Raw genomic sequence first — 20,686 nt, forward strand, 5'->3', positions numbered from 1 at the left:
AAATGCATTCACCATAAACAGACAATGATTAAAAACAAAAGAGTGTGTGTGTGTGTGTGTGCGCGCATCTGGTGAGTACCTTGATGCTGTTACGTGTTGTCGCTCTGACGTGCAGCAGCACCATATAAAGGTTTACAGTTGAGGGTCAGATGCTTTTCATGTCACTGTCACCTTTCACACTGGAGGAGCAAAGAATAAAGACGATGTTTATTTCAGTTTATAGCCACACTGAGGAGTTCATGCTGACGAATGGATCACTGAGGTTAACTTGGTTTCCAGATCCTCTGAGACTCAGATATCACTGTGGCTTTTAGCTTTCTAATGATTTCTTGACATAACTAATCTATTTTCTCACCAGAGTCAAAACTGCAAATCAACATCACATAATTGTCAGTCAAAGACATTTTTAACTGAGTTCTGGGCGTGGACAATGTAAGGCGGATGGCGGATTTTTGTATAGAAACCATTATTGATAAAAAATTGAGCATAGCATTAGTTCAGGTAGGACACGACATCAAGCTCAGCTCACATCCCAGCTACATCAGTTGATCTCAAACAGCCAATCAACTGATGGAACGGCTGATTGATGGAAGGGAGTCAGCTGATAGATCACTTGATCCTGAATTCTTTCTATGCAACCAACTGGCGAATCTCATTCAGGGCGCCCTATTTAAACTGCTCTGGCCTGCCTACTGTTGCTGCTTCCTCTGCAAGCTGCTTTGCAACCCACCTTTACCCCAGCTCCTCCTTTTCATGTTGTGACTGACTCATCAATGTCATGTCTGTTTGTCATTGATGCTGCTCTGTTCTGTTCCCGGGGGTCTTTGCTGCTGCTCTCCTGCCTTAGGCTTTCCATGTAGGCGCATGGAAGGGCAGGGAGGTTTGCTCTCTCTCCACCTCAGGCTTTCCTCATTTGCACATGGAAGGGCAGAGAGGTGTACTCTCTCTGCCTTATGGCTTTCCACGTAGGCATGTGGAATAGGCTTTCTGGGTATGCTCGAGGAAAGGCAGAGGGGCCCCAGGACAGAGCCATACCGCCAAATATAATAATGCAAATGGAAGTTTTTTTTGACCAAAGTGTTCCTGACTGAATCATATATTCAAACACTAGCCTTTGACTTTAGACTTTGAGTTCACTGGGCACATTCAACGAGTATCTCATCTTATCTTAGGACACACCACTAAATCTTTAAATCAAAATGTCTTTTGATTTTTATCAACAATGGGAATATATAACACTCAAGTCCAGTGTTTAATATACCATATAACAGGATTCAATCTACGATCTAAAGATCTACTAATGTGATGACACTGTAAATGTGTGAGAACTGCTGTCTATTGTTTGGGTTTTATCTAAATGTATGTATGTTATAAACTGTCTGCAATGTGATAAGTTGATGTCTTGTCTTGCTTGCACATTTTATGTGGACCTGCGGATCCTGAGTAAAGAATAAAGACTCATTTTAAAATTCTTTGGAAAATGTAAAGCTTCTTTGCGCTTTCTGAATGCACAAATCTTGTTTTTCAAGAAAAAACTATTTTCTTTACTGATATTCAATCTATTATTTTACTGATTAATCAATTATATCATTTCGTTTAAACAAATAATGTAGTTGAAAATGCTCCCGGAAGGTTCTCAGAGGTCAAGGTGACTTCTTCAGATTGCTTGTTTTGTCTGCCAAAACAAAAAGAAAAGTAGCAAATCATCATATTGACGACTGAAAATATGGAGCCAACAAATGTGTGCCATTTTTGCCAATTAATTCTCTGTCAGTCCGTTTGTTTAAATATTCAAATTAAATATTTTTCAGCTTCCGATTGTGTTGCATTGTTTCCCTTATGTCTTGTGAAAATCTAATCTTGAACTTGATTCAACTGACACACTGTGCCTGTCTGCATCCAGGTCATGCAATGTATCTCAATAAACAGGTGTGTTTCCAGTTCATGTCCCCACAGAGGGTGAGTCACGCTTCACTCCTGGCTTTGCATGAACTCTGATGACCGATGAAGAAGAGGACCTCTCACCAGTGTAGCAGGTCTATCAGCAGATGAGAGCAGCACCTCATGCAGTCTGTTTTGATTGCAACTTTGTGCAGTTATCCACTCATACTGTATATCATTTCCTTTCAGCAAATATTTGGCAGGCAGCCTAAAAGGTGTTGTTGTAGCTGACTCTGCAGGCACTGGTGGGATAACGTGACTATTTTAAATGCCTGCTAATCCACTGTAATCTGGCTACTTGGCCGCAGTTAACTCAATCCTGGGACCAACAAACCCCTCCGGCGTCCACACAAGAAACTGAGAGAGACGGAGGCCTAAATTTTGCATTGGTAGGGTGCGTTTAGTGACCCAGGAGGTAGTGTTACATTTGGTAATCAAATCACACAGACTACAACTTCACCACCTTTTCACTTGCAGCCTGTCCTTGTCTAGACTGCCAGAAGGTCAGAAATAAAGACTGCGCTGAGGAAAACTTGACACAAATAAACAGGCTGCATGATATTGTGCAGAACTTGTGACTACTATAATGGGTCTGCCCTTTATTTGTTGTCCGTCCGTCTGTTTACGACTTTGGGCTCAGTGGTCGTCAGTAGCAACCGCCGTAGCAACAAAAGGCAGGAGAAAATCCTCACAAATTAATCCGCTGATGAGTCGTCAGGCGCGGCACTAAAAGCTACCAGCCCCGGCCTCTCACCGTCAGCAGGTGTGTCTAGTGATTGTAGTCGCGCTCATTACACACAATGAATAATCAATTAGCGTGTTCGACACGTGAACAGCACTCAACAACAATGACAATGAAATGTTTAAACTGCGAGGGTGGTGAAAGCTGTGGCGCGGCTGCCCGTCAATAAAATAGATCCTGGAAAAGTTGTGTGATTCCAGCAGTGACAAGCCCAGTCCCCCGAGGGCTCTCCTGGGTGTCTGTTGCGTTGGTACTCACGCTGCCTGCAATGCGTGGCTCCATAGTGCTGGGGAATCCTCCTTGGCTCCTCTCTCATTCCCTCTCCCCCACAAGACAGAAAATCCCCGGAAAAATAAGGGAGGAAAAGACCCCAGCGAGCGACACCCAGCCGTCCGCAGCTGCCACCCTCATCCCCAAAACAGCCCGTTAACTTGGACGACAGCCAACCGCTGAGGGCTCCTCTTTCTGTACGCACATCTCAGCCGAGTGTCCAGCAATGCCCGCTGCTGCCTCAGGCAACCGCATTCCCACATCCACAGCGGTTCACTGCCGAGCCGCGACGGAAACACCCGAACTCTCCGCGCTGCCTCACCTCGGCGCACCTGCTCTGGCAACACCCGAGTGGACGGAGACACCGCCGCCTGGCGGAGACCGGCGGTACGAGCACAACACGGAGGCACAGGCTCAACATGGGATCCAAATGGTTTATTATTAACCACTAAATCTTTAAATCAGAATGTTTTTAAAATATGTAATTATTTAATATTCACGTCTAGTGTTTAATATACCACATAACAGGATTTGTTCATTTTAAAATTCTTTGGAGAATGTAAATTTATTTTTTGAATGCACATGTTTTGTTCCTCAACAGGCTAACAACTATTTTCTTTACTGATTTTCTATCTATTATTGTTCTTATTAATCAATTGATTATTTTATTTATACAGACAGTAGTTGGAAGTATTCATGAAGGGTTCTCAGAGGTCAAGGTGACTTCTTCAGATCGTTTGTTTTGTCAGACCAACAGTCCAATTTTTTTTTTCCATTTTTTTTTTATAATCATTGGTGATTGAATATCTGGAGCCTACAAATGTTTGTCATTATTACAAATTAATTCTCTGTCAATCTACTTCTTTAAGAGTAAAGACTTAAAATATTTTTCAGCTTCCAACTGTCTCAACAAAATATAATCTTGAACTTGATGCATCTGACCAGTCTGCATCCGGGTCATGTAATTTATCTCAATAAACAGGTGTGTTTCCAGTTCATGTCCCCACAGAGGGTGAGTCATGCTTCACTCTTGGCTTTGCATGAACTCTGATGACCAATGTAAAAAAAATAAAAAATAAAAATATAGGAAATATCCGTGTTTTCCTTTGGGAAAAAATACATACACAATCAAAGATAAACAAGAAAAGTTTCAGTGTACATGGGGCTCATTCCTAAGATATCTTAGTAGCAAAGATTTATCTTGTATGTTGGACATAAGTGAGAAAGCATAATCACAACCTCTGCATTAAAACTTATTTAAACTTGTTGTGGTATAATGTTGAAAACCTAAAAAATAAAGAAATAAAATAAAAAACATCCATGTGAATAAGCACACTCAATATGAGTAATATAACAATGAAACTGAGGTCATTATTATAAAATGTAAAAATAAACATTTTACTTAGAAAATAAAAAGTCTTAATATTCATATGATTACTTATTTCATAATGTCTCATATATGCATTTAATGTTATACACATTTCAATTAATTCATTCATTCATTCATTTTACTTTATTATTATAGTTTTTATTTATTGATTGATTGATAATCCTAATCCCATTATTGGGTGTGTAGAAAAAATTGTGTTAATTTACTTGTATTTATTGTATTTTTGTTTGCCTATTATTTTTATTATTATTTTTATTTGCTTTATAACTAATGATCCTAAACAGAGGTAATGTTTTGTTTTTGCAAAGGAGGAAAAAAACAAAGGATTGCTACAGAATGAATTTGCAAACTATGATCATCTAAATAGATAAATGTTTCTTTATAAATCTATTGCATTCTATAGAGGAAGTCAAAGTAAAGATCTGTGATGGATCCATCACAACTAATGTAAAATGTGCTCTATTTATGATGTAACAAAATATTTTTGAATTGATGGTGTATTCCAAGTAAAAACTTTAATTTCATATTTACACACAGATTTATAGGTACATTGTGACTAACTACTCTTCATCTTTCATAATTAGGACCTACTTTTTTGTCCATTATTTATAGTCTTTTCAGTACCTCCATATATAAAACACACCATATGTAAAACATTTTACTGTTATATTTATTAAATGTGAAACCGATGAATGACTACCTTAAATAATAGATTAAATAGATTAAATAGATTTAATTTTTTTTAACAACCACTGACAAATATGAGGTGTGTGATCTTAAATCTAACAGAATACAGCCCTGTCAGCTGATTTACTTCTGTATACTTGACATGAAGGTTTGGTTAATTCAAAACAGACAGTGTGTGAATGTTTGAACAGCATCCAATTAGCTATACTTAATTTTCCGTATCTTTGTATGACAAGAACTAGTTAGCAGTAAACTGCTGCAGCCTTCAGCAGCTCCTGTAGACAAAAAGTAAAGAGGTGAAACATTATAAATGTTGAGTCCAGGAAAATACTGCATGAAAAAGCTTTTTTATTACAAGAGAAATAGAAAAGATAAAAGCATTGTTGGCATCATATAGGCTTATCACAGCACAAAAGCACCACAGACACACAAAAAAACAATATGAAAACTAGAGAGAAAGAATATGAGATAATATAATCAGTCTTGTACGACCAGAAAGAAAACACCAGCAGCACTGAGAACAGAGTCAGCAGCTCCACAATCACAGAGCATCTATAAACAATGTACAGAGGGTCCATGAAGGCTTCATGGAGAGTTTAAAAAACTCTATACAAAGTCAGGTGGGCACTGTATGTCTGAATGAGACAGATATTAAAACCAAGACAAGACAAGACACACGTCAAACCCTCAAGTACTTCATCTTATCGTCGCCAAACCTGCCTGTGGAGTCAAAATACTGCCTACAATAAGCTATAATACCCCCGAGTACTCCAGAACAGTAAACTCTCAATCATTTGGTGTTTCTCAGAGGCTCAAGTAAACATTTAGAGTACAAATGTGGAAAGGTACTCTTAAATTAGAGAATATATCTTAAGAATTTTATTCCAAGCTGTGACAATACATTTATTCTGACATTAAATTACCGCTACCTAATGACCAAAAAACAAAATGGTCAGCAGTGATAATCAAGGTTTGTGTTAGTTCCAGGTTATTTTCTTTTGGGATCCTGCAGCATAAATAGTAGATTTCGGGAGGCAGAGCATGTGCATCTGTCTCAAATAAACATACAGTATGAATGTAGCAGAGGACTTTTATTTTGATCAAATTAAAGACATTTACAACATAATTTGGTGCACAAAAAACCCCCGTTTTCATATATGTCCCCCCACCCAATGTTGAAATGAAGCCTACAACCTATACGCTACAGTATAATGATGCATTCATGTGCAGTTTGGTAAGTTGTAATTTAAAAAAAGTTGTAGTTATATTGAAGCATGAACATTCTGAAGTTTTGAGATAAAAGTGTATTTTAGACCCCCAAGACCTGACCAGGGGCAGTTAAGCCACATTTTTCGCCAGACAGTTTTGGTAAAGACATGTACCTAAACCCAAGATCTGTTAAGCGTTTCCACAGCAGACAGTGCTCTTAATGTAGACAGGGTTGTTACTAGATTGTTTCTAGCGTCTCGCTGTATTTCCCCTTCACCAACAATGCAATGAAACATTGCTGATCGTCTAGGGAACGGGGCAAGAAAATGTCCTACATCAAAAGTTGCCAGTAGCTGCCAGCAGTAGCCCTTGATGGCACAGTGAATTAAATTAATTATTCTGAGTCTAATGTTAATTAGTAAAAATGAAAAGGCCGCAAAACACTCCTTCATTTTATAGTTACACCTTGTTTCCAATTACGAATATGACTGGTGTCCGTAAATCCGTAAATAAACAGATGATGCCTCCAGTGTCCAACGCAAGGAAGTGCATTTCTTTCAGATTCACAATGTGTTCAATAAACAAGTTCTTTTTAATCATACAGACTCACTTGACAATTAACACAGGCAACTGAATTGAAGAAAACAGCCTGTTAGCTAGTTAGCAGCCTGTTAGCTAAGCTAGCACACTGTCATACAGTCTGTTCGAAATCCACCGCATAAGTTCAATTTTCCAAACGTACTTGAGGCAAAGTGGGGATTGAAATATTACAGAAGGAAGAGGGGAGGAGTTTTGCAGGCACATCGGATATCACAGAGATTCCCATAGGAATGAATGGATTTCCAGTTGACTCGTCTACGTACTTTTACGTAAGTGGAAACGAGGGGTAATGGTTGACTCATGTTAACTTTTGTAAACTTGCCACCAAAGGAACAGTGGTTATTGTAGTTCGAGCAAGGTGTTGATTCTTTATTGACCAATCATCAGACTGGAGAGTTTCTAGCTCCACTTTTTAGTATCGAATTAGTGTAGTAGGTACCTCAACAAAGGGCTGATGAAAAACAGTACATTATGGAATGGTTTTGTTGGTACAATCCACAACTTTTGATGATGACAACACAAAAATAACCGTTCGAAAATTTAACAAACTGAACTGAACTGAACCGAACTGCTTGGTGAAAACGAGGCTTTATGCAGTACAAGGAGGCGGTCCTGCACAGCTGCCCCTTCATTAAAAATGTGCAGATTTGTTCTATAATACCTTTTGTAAATATTATTTGTTTCATCATTTTGTTTGTCTGCTAGTTTGCAGAATAAAAGCGTAAAGTTTGAGCATGAAAGGAACAAGATAGTTGTTTTTGGTGTGGATGCAGTAAATTTAAAAAATTACCTTTTTATATTGTGAGATAAAGTCATTGTTGCCTTCCTCATTTTCTCTATAACTGCTGCACTTACTTGAATGAAAATGCATATGTGTTTTATCACAGTGTATTTTAATGCAACTCTAAATGCAAATTTCTACTGCACATTTAGAGGGCTGTGCAGTTTTGATGAATGCATGCTTTCTAGTCTTTATTGTAATCTGAAAACACATCTGCTGATGTAATATCTGTAGTGGTCATATATATCAGTTTCTATCTGCCTTAAAGCTCTCTCCTGTTTGGTGACTTTATAAATATTACCCATTTGTAAAGCTTGCAGAAAACTTTTGGGACTGCTGCCCTACATGGGGATGTGAGTAAGCAAGAGAAGCTGTATGGAGAGGTGCCAGCTTTAAAGAAAGCAGCTTCACAGCTATTTGATCATTTTCTTTGCCGCAGACAGCGCCCGAACAACCAGAGCAGCTTTAGTGGTCCTTGAATGTGGCTTCACAGGCTTTTAAGCCCAAATGAACCAAATCCTGAGAGACAGGCAGCAGCGAAAAGATGTCGAACAGGAGCTGAGGTTTTAAAAAATTCTTTTACACCTATGAGTATTACACCGTACAACCTTTTGGTCCTCTAGCCACATTTATCATACAACACAAGCTCGTCCGGTATACCATGTGCCACAGCTTAACACGAAGAGTACGTACATATTTCAAATATAATTTTTATGTGTTCAAGGTACATGCGTTCACGTGTAAACATAGACTCAGCCGGTTACAGGCTTTGGATTCATGGGAGTCGGACAGTATAGGATACATGTATACACACGCACACGCACACGCACACGCGCGCGCGCACACACACACACGTATACATGCACACATGCAGACGCACTCACTCACTCACACACACACACACACACACACACACACACACACCTGAGATGCCTTAAAGGTCCAGTGTGTAGGATTTAGGGGGATACATTGGCAGAAATACAATTTTAATTATGTTTTCTTTAGTGTACCTTTGAAATGAGCCGTTTATATCTACATAGAGCACCGCCATGTTTCTACTGTAGCCACGAATGGACAAACCAAACACTGGCTGTAGTTAGGGCCATTTGCATTTTCACTTCAGCCACTGTAGTAAGCAGCCCCTTCCTGACGAAACACTTATGTTTTTTAACGTGAAACTGCCTTATTCAATGCTTTTCCCAGTTTAAATCACTGGGTCCATTTGTTTTGCAGAGGTAGAGACCCCTGCAGATAATTCGGCTCCTGATAAAAACCTCCTGAACATTTGAGTCTTAAACTATCGGGTAAAAAAGGTGAGCACACATTAGCATGTGCTGGGCTAGCGGTCATTGTAATGCACCAAATAACACCGGAGATACACTGATTTGTAACATGAAATTGCTTTTACTCAGTGTTTTTACCGGTTTTAATCACCTGGTCCATTTGTTTCATAGAGAAAGAGACCTCTGCAGATAATTCGGCTCCTTTTAAAAAAACCCTGACCAATGAACACTGAATTAATTCTAACCAGACGAAGTTTCAGCTGGTTAAAACCTGCAATCCTCAACGCTAAATGCCACTAAATCCCATGAATACTACACACTGCTCCTTTAATATTGGGCCAGATTGTTCAACAATACTATAGCTTCAGTTTCCTTTCAAGTGTGAGACGTATATGGTAGTAGTGTGCTATCAGGTACGGCAGTAAGTCAGTCTTCTGGCAGTGCTGAATCAGACAGTGGTTTTCCCCCTCTGAGTTTCAACCATGTAGCTTTGACAAACTCTATCAAATGGTCCCGCTCATTAAGATGAAGATGATAATCTGCTGATACTTTAAGTACGATAGAAGAAAATATAGATGAGGTCAACATATACTGTACGTCATTAATAAATATATACTGTATAAATCGTACTGATGACGTCTTCACTTACTAAACCTAATCAACAACAGTAAACTATTAGAATTCAGTAATTATGCTTTGATAAACTACTGTGTAGAGCCTGGTAAAGGTGGAAGCACACAAGTAAAGTCTCTGAGGCTAAAACCATAAATATCTGTATGTTCAACAAAAAGAAAATCATCTTACAGTCATGCTTGATTTAGAAATCACAAGTAAATCACTGACTGAAGCAACCGCTGTTAAACCATATAGTGTACTACAGTGTAGATAGCACAGCTAGTAACAATAACAGTAATAATACTATCTAGAGCTCTGAATTGGAATAGTAAATTACTGATGTCACAACCTCCTAAATATGATCAAACCAAAACCATCTGTTTATAATGATAATAATACTTCAAATAATGTCCTAAAACTTATTATGATAGTCAAGTCAGCTAATTGTAAACATTGTCCTCCCCTTGACAATAAGACAATGCCTTCAATTCAGCTTCTGAACACTGAATCTGGATGTGCACCACGTAGAGAGAAATCTCCAAGAATAGTAATTTGACCCCTGATCATTGGAATAAAACCAAATAACGTAAGACTGAACTAAAGTGGACTGCTAAAAACAAAAGCTGTGTCCCAGTTCATGGGCTGCCTCCTTTGAAGTTTTCACAACACGCTGAGAGGCTGCCTCAATGTTTCCTCCAAACGCAGCCTTCTTTTTAGACACATTCGATAAAAACAACTGGTGAATTATTTCCAGTATTCACCACAGTATCCTACAATCTACTGCATGCCGGACAATTGCTCCATGGTGCATTCAGGTGTCCTTATCACCTCTTAGAAGATAAACTGAAGTAATATGGATACATTTACCATTACTCAAGTACACTGGTTGTAGTTGTTCATCATGTGTTGAGCTCAAGCATCAAAACTGGTACAAGGCACATCACAAAACCAGGAATTTAGTTGTTGATACCAATGCCAATGAAATTCCATGCCTCTCGATACCCAGTTTGATACAACAGTAACAAACAAGAACAAAACAATAGACTCCACATACATACACTCCTTTACTAAAAACATTTAAATTAAATTCAATATAAATTCTACTGTTAATCCCTGATGATCCACCTTGAACTAGAAACACTAGTCTATGTGGGTTCGTGAGATGTTATTGGCTGGAAACCATATATTAATATAAAGCCTACAGTGTTGTAATTGGATGGCTGAGTAAAAAGTGACAAGTGCAGCATTTTACCCAAAGTTAAACATCTTTCAACTCTTGGCGACCAGAAGAAAAACACTAAATGTGCAGAATTGTCAGTAAGTGCCTTGTCACACTCTTGGTGTTTGTAGCGTAGTGTAAATACTTGGCGATCCCATTGCAAAGAATTAACAAAATTCATTGGCCATCTTCCACAGGTTGTTCTTCTTTAACACTGGTAGTCATTCTTCTTCTTTATTTGGTATTAAAAGGCAAACTAGAACACTTGTAGGTGTATATGCTGCCCCATCACCTCTGAAAGAATTACATCCCCCATAACTACAGTACCAGAGAAAAACAAATACCGCATGTTTTCAGAACTTTGGCATCGATTTGGTATCAAAGTCTAAGTTCTCGTGATGTTCCTACCTGGTATTGTAAACTCAGTTATTGTGTAGCCGGTTTGACTACTGGTTCTTTATCCATGCAAGCAGCCTTCCTTTAGAAATAGCAATGTCAGTCAGTGAGACGATCCACCACTCTGTTCCAGACTGAATATCTCAACAACTGTTGGTTGGATTATCACAAAATGTGGTACAGACAGAGCTGATTTCCTGCAAAAATAATGACAATCCCATCAGGCTCAGCTGTATTTGGTGCTAATTAGAAATATAAGTATGCTAACACACTAAACTAAAATAGTGAACATGGTAAACATTGTACCTTCTAAAGATTTTAAATCAGCATCATAGCATAGTCTTGAGTGCAACTTTCTGGGGTAAAACGTGAATTTTTTTAATTTACAAGCTAACGAGGATCACCTGAATGCACCATTAGTTTTTGTTACAGTGATCTACACTGTCTTATTTGTGGAGGAGGTTCAGCCCACTTGCTTTTGAAAGGATGTAGCCACTGAATTAGGACACAGCTTACATTATCTTCATGAAGTTGCTCAAATGCAGGAGCTACTTCCTGTGAGGTCAGCGCTGTTGTCATCTGGAGGTCTGGACCTGACTAGGCGGCTGGGCATAGAGGTACTTCCAGATGGCATAGTAGTGTATGGCTGCTCCCATAGCAACAAATAGATGCCAAATGGCGTGAGCGAATGGGACGATGCCATCACTTTTAAAAAAGACCATCCCCAGACAGTAGCAGGCTCCGCCCACGAGCAGCTCATACAACCCCGACTGCTCCGGCTGCAAAGAAGCAAACATTTCATTATGTTTAAGTTTTAAAGACATCGTAATGAGGACAAGACAAAACCCCAAAGACTAAACCTAAGGCGAGTGCCTTATCTCTACCGCATCGTTCAACTCAACTCGTCTTGACTCAACTAACTTTTGGTACCAGGTTATTTTCTGCAATTAATTTTCCACTGCAGATAGTGCCTCCTCAGTGTAGATGGGATTCTTAGTGGATGGCCACAGTGATGCTGTTCAAAACCACCTTGACATCAACTTCAGTGCAACCTAAATCCTTTCATTGCCAATCAAACAGATGAACGTCTGGAATGTCATAGTTTTGCAGGCTGCCATGTTTTTTTTAATCTGGCTTGAGTGAATTAAAAAAATGCAGTTGTTATTGATGGTAGCTTGACAATTTTTTCTTTCCAAGATATTCCGGGGTTTTTTTTTTCTCCTTTGTTCAATAGAATAGCTGAAGACAAGACGACCTCTGGCTCACCTGGTGGAGTGTGCACTCCACATGGGCTGAGACCTCTGCAGCGGCCTGGGTTTGATTCCAGCCTGTGGCCCTTTGCTGCGTGTCATCCCCCCCCCCTTTCTCCCTCCTTTCCTGTGTATCTGAAGCTGTACTATGAGTGAAAAAAAGGGAATACGCCCAAAAAGAATCTTAAAAAAAATAGCTGAAAACAGAAAGGAAAGGGGGGAAAGACGGAGTGGATGACATGCAGCAAAGGGCCGTGGGTCAAAATCAAACCTGAACTGCTCCTAGAGAATAAGCCTACATAGGGCAAATGCCCCAGTAGTTTGGGTTTGAGCGCTATTGATAATTCTCTCTGATCACTCAATGGTCTGCACTCTGCAGTGTTTTAACTCCACCTTCTAGTATCAGCTACGCTCACACTGAACCTTGACCGAGACGGTACCGGAAAGAGTACCATGTACTATCCACAACTTCTGCTGATGGAAAACCAAAAAAGAGTGAGTCCAGTTGAGTAGCACAAAGCTGAAATGTGGCATACATGAGTGTGCTCACCATTGAGAGGATGACCAAGGCAGGAAAAACTCCCATCACCGTATAGCAGATGAGCTCTGTGATCTTGTACCTGACACAGAGAGGAACATGGATGAAAGATTAGTGTTAAACATGGGACAACATAAGGTCGACTCAACCATCCACTTTCAACTGTGTCTCACATGACCTTAGCAAAGAACCCCTGTCAAGTGATTACAAGAGGTCATATATGGGGTAGGGTCATAAGCCCTGTCTCTGTTGAGGAGATTGCCTTGATTTTACTCTGGGCAGCCACTGACCCTTGGTCAGTTACCTAACAGTCTTTGCTGTGACCAGTTTTGGTCTGGTGTTCAGACATCTGATGCTGTCCATTTGTTGCTCAGTGGAGAGGGAGTAGTTAGCATTGTCAGTCCTTGTGTTATGTCATGTGTGCTGCTTCATCTCCCTTTTTCTATCCTCCTCTTCACATGTTATACTCTGAGTAGGAGGGTTCTCACCACACTGTTTTAAATGATGATTAAGGTTAAGACTACCAGTGCTTGTGGACTGACTTTTTTGCACTTAGGTTGTTTCGGATACTGACCTTAGAAAGCAGATTTGTTGTCAGCTAATTGCTGCCGAGCCATGTTAAATATCATTTTGTTTTCCTGTCATGCTAAACTAACTTGTAAAGCTTCCACGGGTACCTCACCACTTCCTTTATGTGCTTCAAAATAAATGCATTTTATTGTGAAGGTACTGACAGGCCTTCACTGTGAAAACAGGGTTGTTAACAGTGGGCTTAATTCACTGATATGAGTGTAGATATGTTCTTAGTTTGCACACAGAAAAAGCGTGCTTACAAAATTACCATCAGATTCATGACACATGCACACCGGCCAATTTTTTCTTACTGTTGTCTGTATGTTTGTGAATTAGAATCTGTCTAAACTGAAACGCACATGGCCATTATTCACAATCGGCACATTGCCATGCCCCAATTTCTCTGAGCAAGGAAATCTATTTGCCCAGAGGTGTATCATGGAGAAAGAGGTAAAGTTGTTTCTACGGACATATTAAGGTCACTGTCATTTCAGTTTTGACAATAATTAATGAGCATGAAAGTTACATTAAACACATCTAAACAATTGCCACACAGAGAGTTTTCAATATTTTACATTTTGGGGTAAAAATGAGCCAGCTCCAGTCGCTGATGAAGATGATGCGCTACAGTAGTGAACTCACAAAACACTGGTAAGGGGACCTTTGAGTTGAGATTATTTTGTCACACGGCAGGAACATTGATTAGATTAATAAACAGAGAGACAATCCAACATTAATAAAAGTAAAATATGAATGCATGGACTGACCTTTCATGGAAGAAGAAGACGTAGGTGGTTCCAAAAGAGGCCATGACCCACACCAGCCAGCGCATGTGACACCCCCAGGGACCCAGCTCCCGCAGGTTCAGCCTGGTAACGCATGAACAGGCACACATTACTACAAATACTGTACATATACACATTCATACATACATTTAGCTGGGTTGTGTGTTTACCAAGGGGCGTAGGAGGCAGCAATGAAGAAATAGATCACCATCCTGTCACACATGTGGAAACAGTGCTCCACAGACCTGAAGAGAGAGACCAAACAGCCTCATGACAACTGAGTGACACTGTTTATACATGTAGCATCAGTGTGTTTTAGATCTGCAGTGTGGGGAGACATCTTTGTGCTGGTGTATCTCTGCAGTGAAAGAAGAGACTTTGCAAACGGCTGTATTTGGTGTCCTACTATATCTTTTAACCATATTCATCATCTGCAGCATTACACTCCAGTCCAAGTATTCTGTTGAAATGTGCATGTGTGTGTGTGTGTGTGTGTGTGTGTGTGTGTGCGTGTACCGTAGGTGGCTCTTCTTCCAGGCCACAGTGTGGAACAGGGTGGAGATGATGAAGAGCGAGCTGAGCCCCGCTCCGTACACCCAGGCCGACAGCCGCTCCCATTGGTCCTCCGACTGGAAGTGCAACACGGAGCTGCCGAGCAGGCTGGGGATTATCCATAACTAAATGAATTCATAACATACATGAAACATGAGATACAGACAGACAAACGGACAAACTTGCAGTAAAAACTGAAATAAATTGCATGGTGTAGGTGTAGTGTAAAAATAGTCTGGTGTTTGTCATTAATCTGTTATATAATGCTGCTGCGTTTTTTTCCTGTTTCTTCTGAGTGTGTCATTTCATCTGTGTGAGAGTTAACGATCACCTTCTGTGGTGTGTGTGTGTATGTGTGTGTATGTGTGTGTGTGCATTCACCGCATGCGTGGCACAGTTGGCAGCATGCTCATATTCTGTGGGCTGGTATCTCTTGTTAGGAGGAACACGGTTGTTCATAAACCTGTAATCATGACAAATGAACAAGTTTGAGTTTATCTTTTAGATATTAGTTTTGACAACATATAATAATGAAGCTGTACACACAAGCAGAGATTAAAATAATTTAAAAAATACAAAGTAAAACAGACATACAACAATATGATTTATTTCTGTCCTTAAAAGCAGAGTGTGCGTGAATCACAAGGGCCTCATATGGACTCTTATGTGTTTTCCTCTTGAATTCCTAAAACTATGAAACATCTTTAATATTTGTATCCATTTGTATCTCAGTGGTGCGCATAAAATTTCACCCCATCCTGTCCTCTTGCTTAGCAACGCTAGATCATACTTCAACTTGTTGCCATGACTGCTGTTGCCTGGCAACAGTGGGTAACCACAGATCGACTGAACCGACAGAGGTTTGTCCTGATGAGCTCTTTCATTAACAATTCACATGTACAGATGTGCCTGCATGTTCACACAAACACGCACACGTAAACACACAGATATATACGTAAAGTCAAATCTATTCTCTTGAACAGAAAGCCAAACAAACACACAACAGCTCCTAAGGTAGCACTCCATCAGTGATGTCACTGTTGTCATGGAAACCACAGAGCAGGGATTGTCTTTTTTTTTCTCCACACACCAGAAAACTCCTCGTTTCTTTCATCCTTCTTTGCTCATCTCTTCCATTTCCCTCTGCTGCTCCCCGACCATGTCTCCTCTCTGCTTCTCGATGATTAAATTAACATGCAGGAAGGCAAATGGACAAAGACGTCTATGCAGACACACACACACAAAACACACACATACACACACACACACACACACACACACCACAACCCCACTCTATTTTTATGCTGCATCTTGCAGAGCCAGATTTCATAAGAGACCTAGATTTAGCGATGTCTCTGTCTCCTTTGCACACACAGTCACCCACACACACATTGTTCTAAGATTGGTGGAACCCAGAATGAGAAACAGTGAGCCATCAAAGGGAACACCACTCAAGTATAAAAAAAAAAATCAAATGTATTTTCATCTACACACCTAACAGCGTCATTGATGTGTGTGTATTTGTGTAGCTGTGTATCTGTGTGCCATCTCCTCAGGTTTCTGCCTGCAGAAATTTAAGATGTTTCATTCCAAGTGGGGTGATATTACCCTTAAATCTGTCCTCCCTGAATCTCTGTGGGGTTGTGCAGCAGTGTGAAACAGCAGAACATGATGTTCTTCTCCTCCACATGAGCTGCTTCAAACATTTTTAAATCATATATATATGATACTCCAGATCCATCTGCAGATGGATCAGTAGATAAAACTGAAAGAGTGGCAAAAGGCAAAAAAAAAAAATCCATCTCTAATAAAGACAATGATGGAAAAATATCTCAACAGACATACATAATTTCTCTACACTGTCGTCCTGTTCCTCAAGCAGCTGTTTTTAGAGTGACACTCATTCAGAGTTATTAATACTAACTGACCCAGCCCAAAAAAAACACTGTCCTGTCCCAAAAAAAAGCCTTCCTCGCCCTGTATTCAGCACTGGCCTCACTCTGTCTGCTGAATCTCTTTTTGGTGTGTGTGTGTGTGTGTGTGTGTGTGTGTGTGTGTCAGTGCCAGGCCCAGCAGGCTTGGCCGGGTCATTAATGACTTTATCAAGCTGGCTGATAATTACCAGGCCAGAGGCCAGGCAGAGAGACTCACTAACTGGACAGAGGGAAGCAGAGCTGCGGAAACATCATGATAACTCTTCTCATACGACAGCAGGACGGACAGAAGGAACGCTCGCATTGTCTCATTGAACCGTGAAGACCACATCCTAAGTCCAGTTAATGGTGAACATGAATTAATCTTACAGCCTGTTTTATTGTCAAGCAGCTCCAGCACAGTGTATCTAAATATATCAAGTACATAATAGGGAGATAGTGGAAAACCCCATTTCAGTGGAGCTGAAATAATAAGATAAATAACTGATAAGTCGATGGACATAAAATTGATCAGATCAGTTTTAATGATAATTATTTAAGTCATTTATCAAGAAAAATGCCAAATATTCTCTGGTTCCAGCTCTTTAAACATGAAGACATGCTGCTTTTCTCTTTGTTATATCACTATCAATTCAATGTATTTGGGTTTTAGACAGCTGGTCGGACAAAACAAGTAATTTAAAGACATCAACTTGTGATTTTAACAGGCAAAAATCATTATCAGATGTTTAAAAGACTAAGCAATGAATTGATCTACAGTTAAAATATCCATTAGTTGTTACTATGTATTCCAGAGGTCTTCACTGCACATAGGAGTGTGAAATGATGAGGCTGTTGACAGGAGGTATGTAAAGGCAATTACTTTCATTGTTGATCAATCTGTGAATTATTCAGTATGCAAAATTTCTAAATAAAAAAAAGAAAACTGGCCCTCTAGGTTTTCAAATGTCATGTTTGTGTGTGGTGCAGACAAAATAAGACATTTAAAATGGTCTGTAACACAGAAAAGCTGAAAAGTTTGAAGTCGAGAAGCCATTTTTTCTTGATTAAAAAACTATAACAACAATTCAGTTGTCAAAAATGTAGCCAATTAACTTCCTGTCAGTTGACTAATCAATGAATTGTTTTAGCCCTAGTGTAAAGGTGTGAATGCAGGAAAAAGAACAGCAGAAACAAAGCAAGGATTTAAATATTTTTTAGCAAGATAAACTAAATCACAATTTATCTTGTGTTCTTAAAGAAATTAAAGTATGACAGCTGCATAATTGTGCAGGACAACTCACATTGTCATTATTATTATAATTATTTTCACAGTTAATCACTTAGTTTTTCCAAAATGTGAAAAATGTTCATCACAATTTCCCAGAGTGATGTCTTCAAATTGTTTCCTTCATCCAACCTACAGTCCAAAACCTGAGGACTCTTTATTTACTGTCATAAATGAAAAAGAAAAGCAGCTAATTCTGACATTTAAGAAGCTGGAACCAGGAAATATTTGACATGTTTGCATGTAAAATGACTGAAACGATTAATCAACTATCAAAAAAAGCTGACTGATTTTGATTGACTAATTGATTAATTTTAATTTATATAATTTAATTTTAATTGTAGCTGTGTTATATTCAACAATGATAATGTTCCCACCGTCTCAGTCTGTAGCATTATAACATGTTGAACCCAGACTTTACGCACATTAATATATCTGATTTTAAATATGAGCTGAGGAGGTTTTGCTTATGGCGAGCAGAAAACATTCAGTTTTAAAAGGTGTTATCGGTGTGGCCTGCTCAAGAATTGATAATCGATTAATCGTTTCACTTGTTTTTCAAACAAAAACAAATAGATAATACCACAAATCCTTCTCAGACATTAGGATTTGTTGCTTTTCTCTGTTTTCCATCAGTGTAAACCGGATATCTTTGGGCTATTGTTAAGAAGAACAGATTTAAAGATATCACCCTGAGCTCTGGGGAACTCGTGATGGGCATTATGTACTGTTTCCTGTCCTTTCACACACCAAACACTCGACTAATCGAGGCAGCAATCAGCCCATTAACTGGTAATGGAATAATTGCCAGTTGCAGCCCTGGTCTGCTCCATTTGACCTCCTCCTGTGAAACACATCCAAAAACCCTCAAGACAGCCTGGACCCTGCTTTTATTCCATGTGTAGATCCAAATATAAGAGAAGATATGTGTCAGTGTGGCCTGTTTGTATCAAGGAAGGGAGAAAGACAGAAGAGACAGCAAGATGATGATGATGATGATGGAGAGGAGGAGGAGTAGGAGGAGGGAAGTGGCAGGTGTCAGTGTGTGTGTATTTGTGTGTGGTAATAATGACGTTTGTGATGCAAACAAACCCTGAGCTACGAGATTATTACAGCATCAGTTTAAGAGATAATGAAATGTGTATCACTTTTTAACAGCCTGTTCCCAAATCATCCTCCTCATCATCATCATCATTAAAACCACTATCAGGCAGTATCATGATGAACACTAGCTATTTCTAATGATGAATAACATGAGCAGCGGGATAAAATGGTGTCACCTACCTTATAAGATTCATTTACAGTGGGAATAAGCAACAGTTGACAGCAGATAGACAGTATATGGCTAAAGCCTGAATCCCCTCTGAGTGCTGAGCGAATGAATCTCCGCGGTTTGATCGGTGCTGCTCAGATTGTAACGGGCACGTCTAATGAAACGTGACGAACACCGTCGTTTCACCGGGGAAGACGTCGTCGTCTTATCCTCATCTCAAGCAGCACCGGGAGACGGACGCATCCCGACCCAGCTGCCTCCAGAGGCTCCAGTCCGGAAGTGTGGGCGTCGGGGATGGTCTCTGAGGAGACGGCCGTTTTCCTGCACGGTGCTGCTGGTGGTGGTGTTGATGTCGGTGGTCTCTCCCCTTCTGTGTGTGTGTGTGTGTGTGTGTGTGTGTGTGTGTGTGTGTGTGTGTGTGTGTGTGTCTGTGAGTCTGTGTGTGTCCCTGGTGGAGCTCCAGCCGCCGGTTCACCTCATCACGACTCGGTGAGGAGGGTTGTTTTTCATCACTGAAGGCTGCCACATCATTTTCTGAGGGACTGATTCATGGCTGAGGAAATTTGTGCATTTGCTTCCTGCAGTTTCTGGTGCTTCCTCTAGGTGTTGATGCAGGCACGGAGTTTGAGGCTGTGTGATGATGATCTCATGACATGATGATGGGTATGTGTGCTTTATTATTGTACTCAGATAAAGAGAAACACAGTTTGATGTTTGCACTCAGGTCAGTTTACAGATCATGCTTAGTGAAAATGTTAATGTCCCCTGTGGCTGTGCAGTAGCATTGTCAAATCTGATTAGAAAAGCAACCCTGATGATGTCATAGTGATGTCATCTGGGTTGATTGAGGCTTGGAGATTACTGGAACTCACGTTTGCGAGAGATTAACTGGCAAAAAACATGGTTTACCTTACATGTACAGTATTCTAAACAAAGTAAAATAAGTCAATTAGAAAATGTATATATATATATATATGGGTAGATTTTGTGCAATATATATATATATATATATATATATATATATATATATATATATCATGAAAAATGAAAAAATATAAAATAGTATTAATTTTTAATTAGTCAATATATTATAATATATATACATATACTTCTATATATATATATGTATTGTTTAAATTGAAATAAAATACTGAGGTCCAGATCACACCAGTATGCACCCACCTGATATATTTTTTAAAAAAAAACAAAAAAAAAATCTAATTTCATTTTATTTTATTAATTAATTTATGTGTGTGTGTGTACATTTTTTTGCTGTTGTTGTTTTTTTGGCCAAATTAGATAGGATATAGGAAATAATAAATTTTTTTTTAAAACCATCCATGAGTCATTTTTGTGTCAAAACAGAATGTAAACTCTTCCT

At 39.4% G+C, this 20,686-nt stretch overlaps 2 protein-coding genes across 4 annotated transcripts in view; both read right to left on the reverse strand.

Moving 5' to 3' along the window:
* radil (Ras association and DIL domains) overlaps positions 1-3,476 on the reverse strand; it is a 36,740-nt gene extending 33,264 nt beyond the window's left edge. For all 3 annotated transcript variants that reach the window (XM_049568857.1, XM_049568847.1, XM_049568839.1), the window contains exons 1-2: positions 2,942-3,476; positions 80-179 (exon numbers count right to left, since the gene is read on the reverse strand). The gene's annotated coding sequence lies outside the window, so the exon portion shown is untranslated. The remainder of the gene's footprint in view (positions 1-79; positions 180-2,941) is intronic.
* Positions 3,477-5,375: 1,899 nt separating this feature from the next.
* On the reverse strand, positions 5,376-19,972 carry LOC125886340 (monocyte to macrophage differentiation factor 2-like). Its single transcript, XM_049572461.1, has 7 exons — positions 19,317-19,972; positions 15,213-15,294; positions 14,796-14,956; positions 14,450-14,524; positions 14,262-14,363; positions 12,934-13,003; positions 5,376-11,912 (listed from the first exon to the last, which is right to left on the reverse strand). The coding sequence occupies exons 1-7, from the start codon at positions 19,328-19,330 to the stop codon at positions 11,709-11,711; spliced, it is 708 nt and encodes a 235-aa protein (XP_049428418.1). The 5' UTR covers positions 19,331-19,972; the 3' UTR covers positions 5,376-11,708.
* Between the last annotated feature and the right edge of the window lie 714 nt (positions 19,973-20,686).

This window comes from Epinephelus fuscoguttatus, linkage group LG3 (assembly GCF_011397635.1).
Source record: "Epinephelus fuscoguttatus linkage group LG3, E.fuscoguttatus.final_Chr_v1".
Taxonomy (NCBI): Eukaryota; Metazoa; Chordata; class Actinopteri; order Perciformes; family Serranidae; genus Epinephelus; species Epinephelus fuscoguttatus.